A 1,851-nucleotide genomic window follows, 5' to 3' on the forward strand; every position below is an offset into this window, starting at 1 on the left:
TGCAGGGTGCAGCAGATTACGTCGGTGATGCTATCTATGTAGTACTCGGAGGACACTTCCTTCAACCCACGCTCACCGTTGTCGACTTGCTTCTTCATATGGTTTCATATCACATCATCAACTTGTTCAGGACGTCGTGCTGGACTATCGAGAGAAGGGAGCTGTGGGCACCCTACGGGATGCAACCCTTGATGCTGCTGATCTAGTAGCAGACGGCTTGGAGACAGCAGCTGGATGGATGCGAGACATGTTGGCTGGTAGTGCTCCTCCTCCGCCACCTCCTCGTGCTCTAACTGGAGGCTCGGCTAACATAACTCTACCACCCAACATGGCAATATGCGACCAGCAGCCTATAACTTCAACTGGTGGCTTCTTGGAGCAGTACAGGCAGCAAAACGGTCGTCAATTCGCGTCGGTTTTGGAACATGGGGGTGCCGAGGATTCCGATGATGAATCGTCGTCATCATCGCCTAGTAGTGAAGGCCTCAGAGTACTGGGCCCTGGCATCGATATAATGGTTGATGGACGAGGTGCTGCCACAGTTATATCTGTAGATCGTACGCTTAATCCTCCCCTCATCGTTGTACGGTTGGCTAAGGATGGTTCTAGAGTGGTAGTGGACGAAGAGAAGTGCCATATTGTGGACAGTAAAGACGATGATGCTAATATAGGACAGACTGAGGACTTACTTGATGTTGGTGCTGATGATAAGACTACTGAAGGTGTTGTTGATCTCGGTGATGGTTTCAAGGCGATTCCCATAGTGGGATCTACTCCCGTTAGTAAGGTAGTGAAGAACCCTGATACTACTACCAGCAGTAAGGAGGGCGATGATAATGATATGGGGGCCAGTGAAGTGAATACTCCGGGTAATACGGATGTAACTACTGGTAACAACGATCTACTTGGGTTGCATGACACCCGTGATGAACTATTTCAAGACCCTGCCCTGAATATGTCTCTAAGAAAGGCAGAGGGTAATATTTAAGTGCATACCATTGAATACCTCTTCCTGTAATATATCACTACGACACTAGTGGCAGCAGCGACAATGGCCATAACGTTTCTCTATTCCTAGTATCGACCCCTTGTGTTGAGTCGGTATACACTACTCTCATGCTAGTTACTCCGTCTCTTCTTCTTATCATCATGTCCGGGGCAGCTGTATTCAAGCGTATCCCACTGGCGGCTAAGGGAGTACAGGTCTATCAGGTATACATTATACCTGATCATTATACCCTCAATGATAGTGACTGCTGCCTTATCGTAGGTATCATCAGCCACCTATCGTGCTGGTGCCGCCTTGGGTATGGATCTATCTGTGACTAAGAAGCCTCTTAATCAGGCATTGGATGCTGCTATCCATAAACCACAGTTTTTACAAGTTGACACTCTGAAAGGTGATATTATTCGAACCGGCCTTCCTCCATGTTGACTAAGTCGATGTCAGGGATCCCCGTGGACACATCTCTGAGTCAAAGCTCTCTGGTCGACCCCTACCTTTCTCGGTATATCGCCGACTTGAGCGGTGTCTATTTCGATACTCCTAAGAAGTGATGGTATATGATGAAAAGTGTTTCGCAATAGATGATAGTTGCTGATATTTCCACCTTGTGCATCTTTGGTTAGTTACTGTTGAATACTGGATGATGATCGTAGGATATAGGAAAGACTTGGCGTACACTCTGGGCTTAACACTACCATTACTGGAGAGAATCATGTTGTACTCGCTTCCTCCTCTTCACAAGCCAATGCTACGGTCGTAGTTGTTGGCTGGATCAATATAATGCCATCGGCTAGACGGGGGCCGCCAGGAAGGGCCAAGGAGGCGAATCCTCTACTTGGAGACCT

At 47.8% G+C, this 1,851-nt stretch overlaps 2 protein-coding genes across 2 annotated transcripts; both read left to right on the forward strand.

Moving 5' to 3' along the window:
* Positions 1–130: 130 nt before the first annotated feature.
* On the forward strand, positions 131–988 carry Pmar_PMAR001948 (hypothetical protein; the record flags this gene model as incomplete). The annotated part of the gene is made up of 1 exon (XM_002765686.1): positions 131–988. A coding segment is annotated over one exon (858 nt), but the record flags the coding sequence as incomplete, so codon positions are not given.
* Positions 989–1,149: 161 nt separating this feature from the next.
* Positions 1,150–1,557, forward strand: Pmar_PMAR001949 (hypothetical protein; the record flags this gene model as incomplete). Its single annotated transcript, XM_002765687.1, has 3 exons — positions 1,150–1,212; positions 1,271–1,400; positions 1,451–1,557. 3 exons carry the CDS (start codon positions 1,150–1,152, stop codon positions 1,555–1,557), a joined length of 300 nt encoding a protein of 99 aa, XP_002765733.1.
* Between the last annotated feature and the right edge of the window lie 294 nt (positions 1,558–1,851).

Source organism: Perkinsus marinus (genome assembly GCF_000006405.1).
Source record: "Perkinsus marinus ATCC 50983 genomic scaffold scf_1104296975144, whole genome shotgun sequence".
Classification (NCBI taxonomy): Eukaryota; Perkinsozoa; order Perkinsida; family Perkinsidae; genus Perkinsus; species Perkinsus marinus.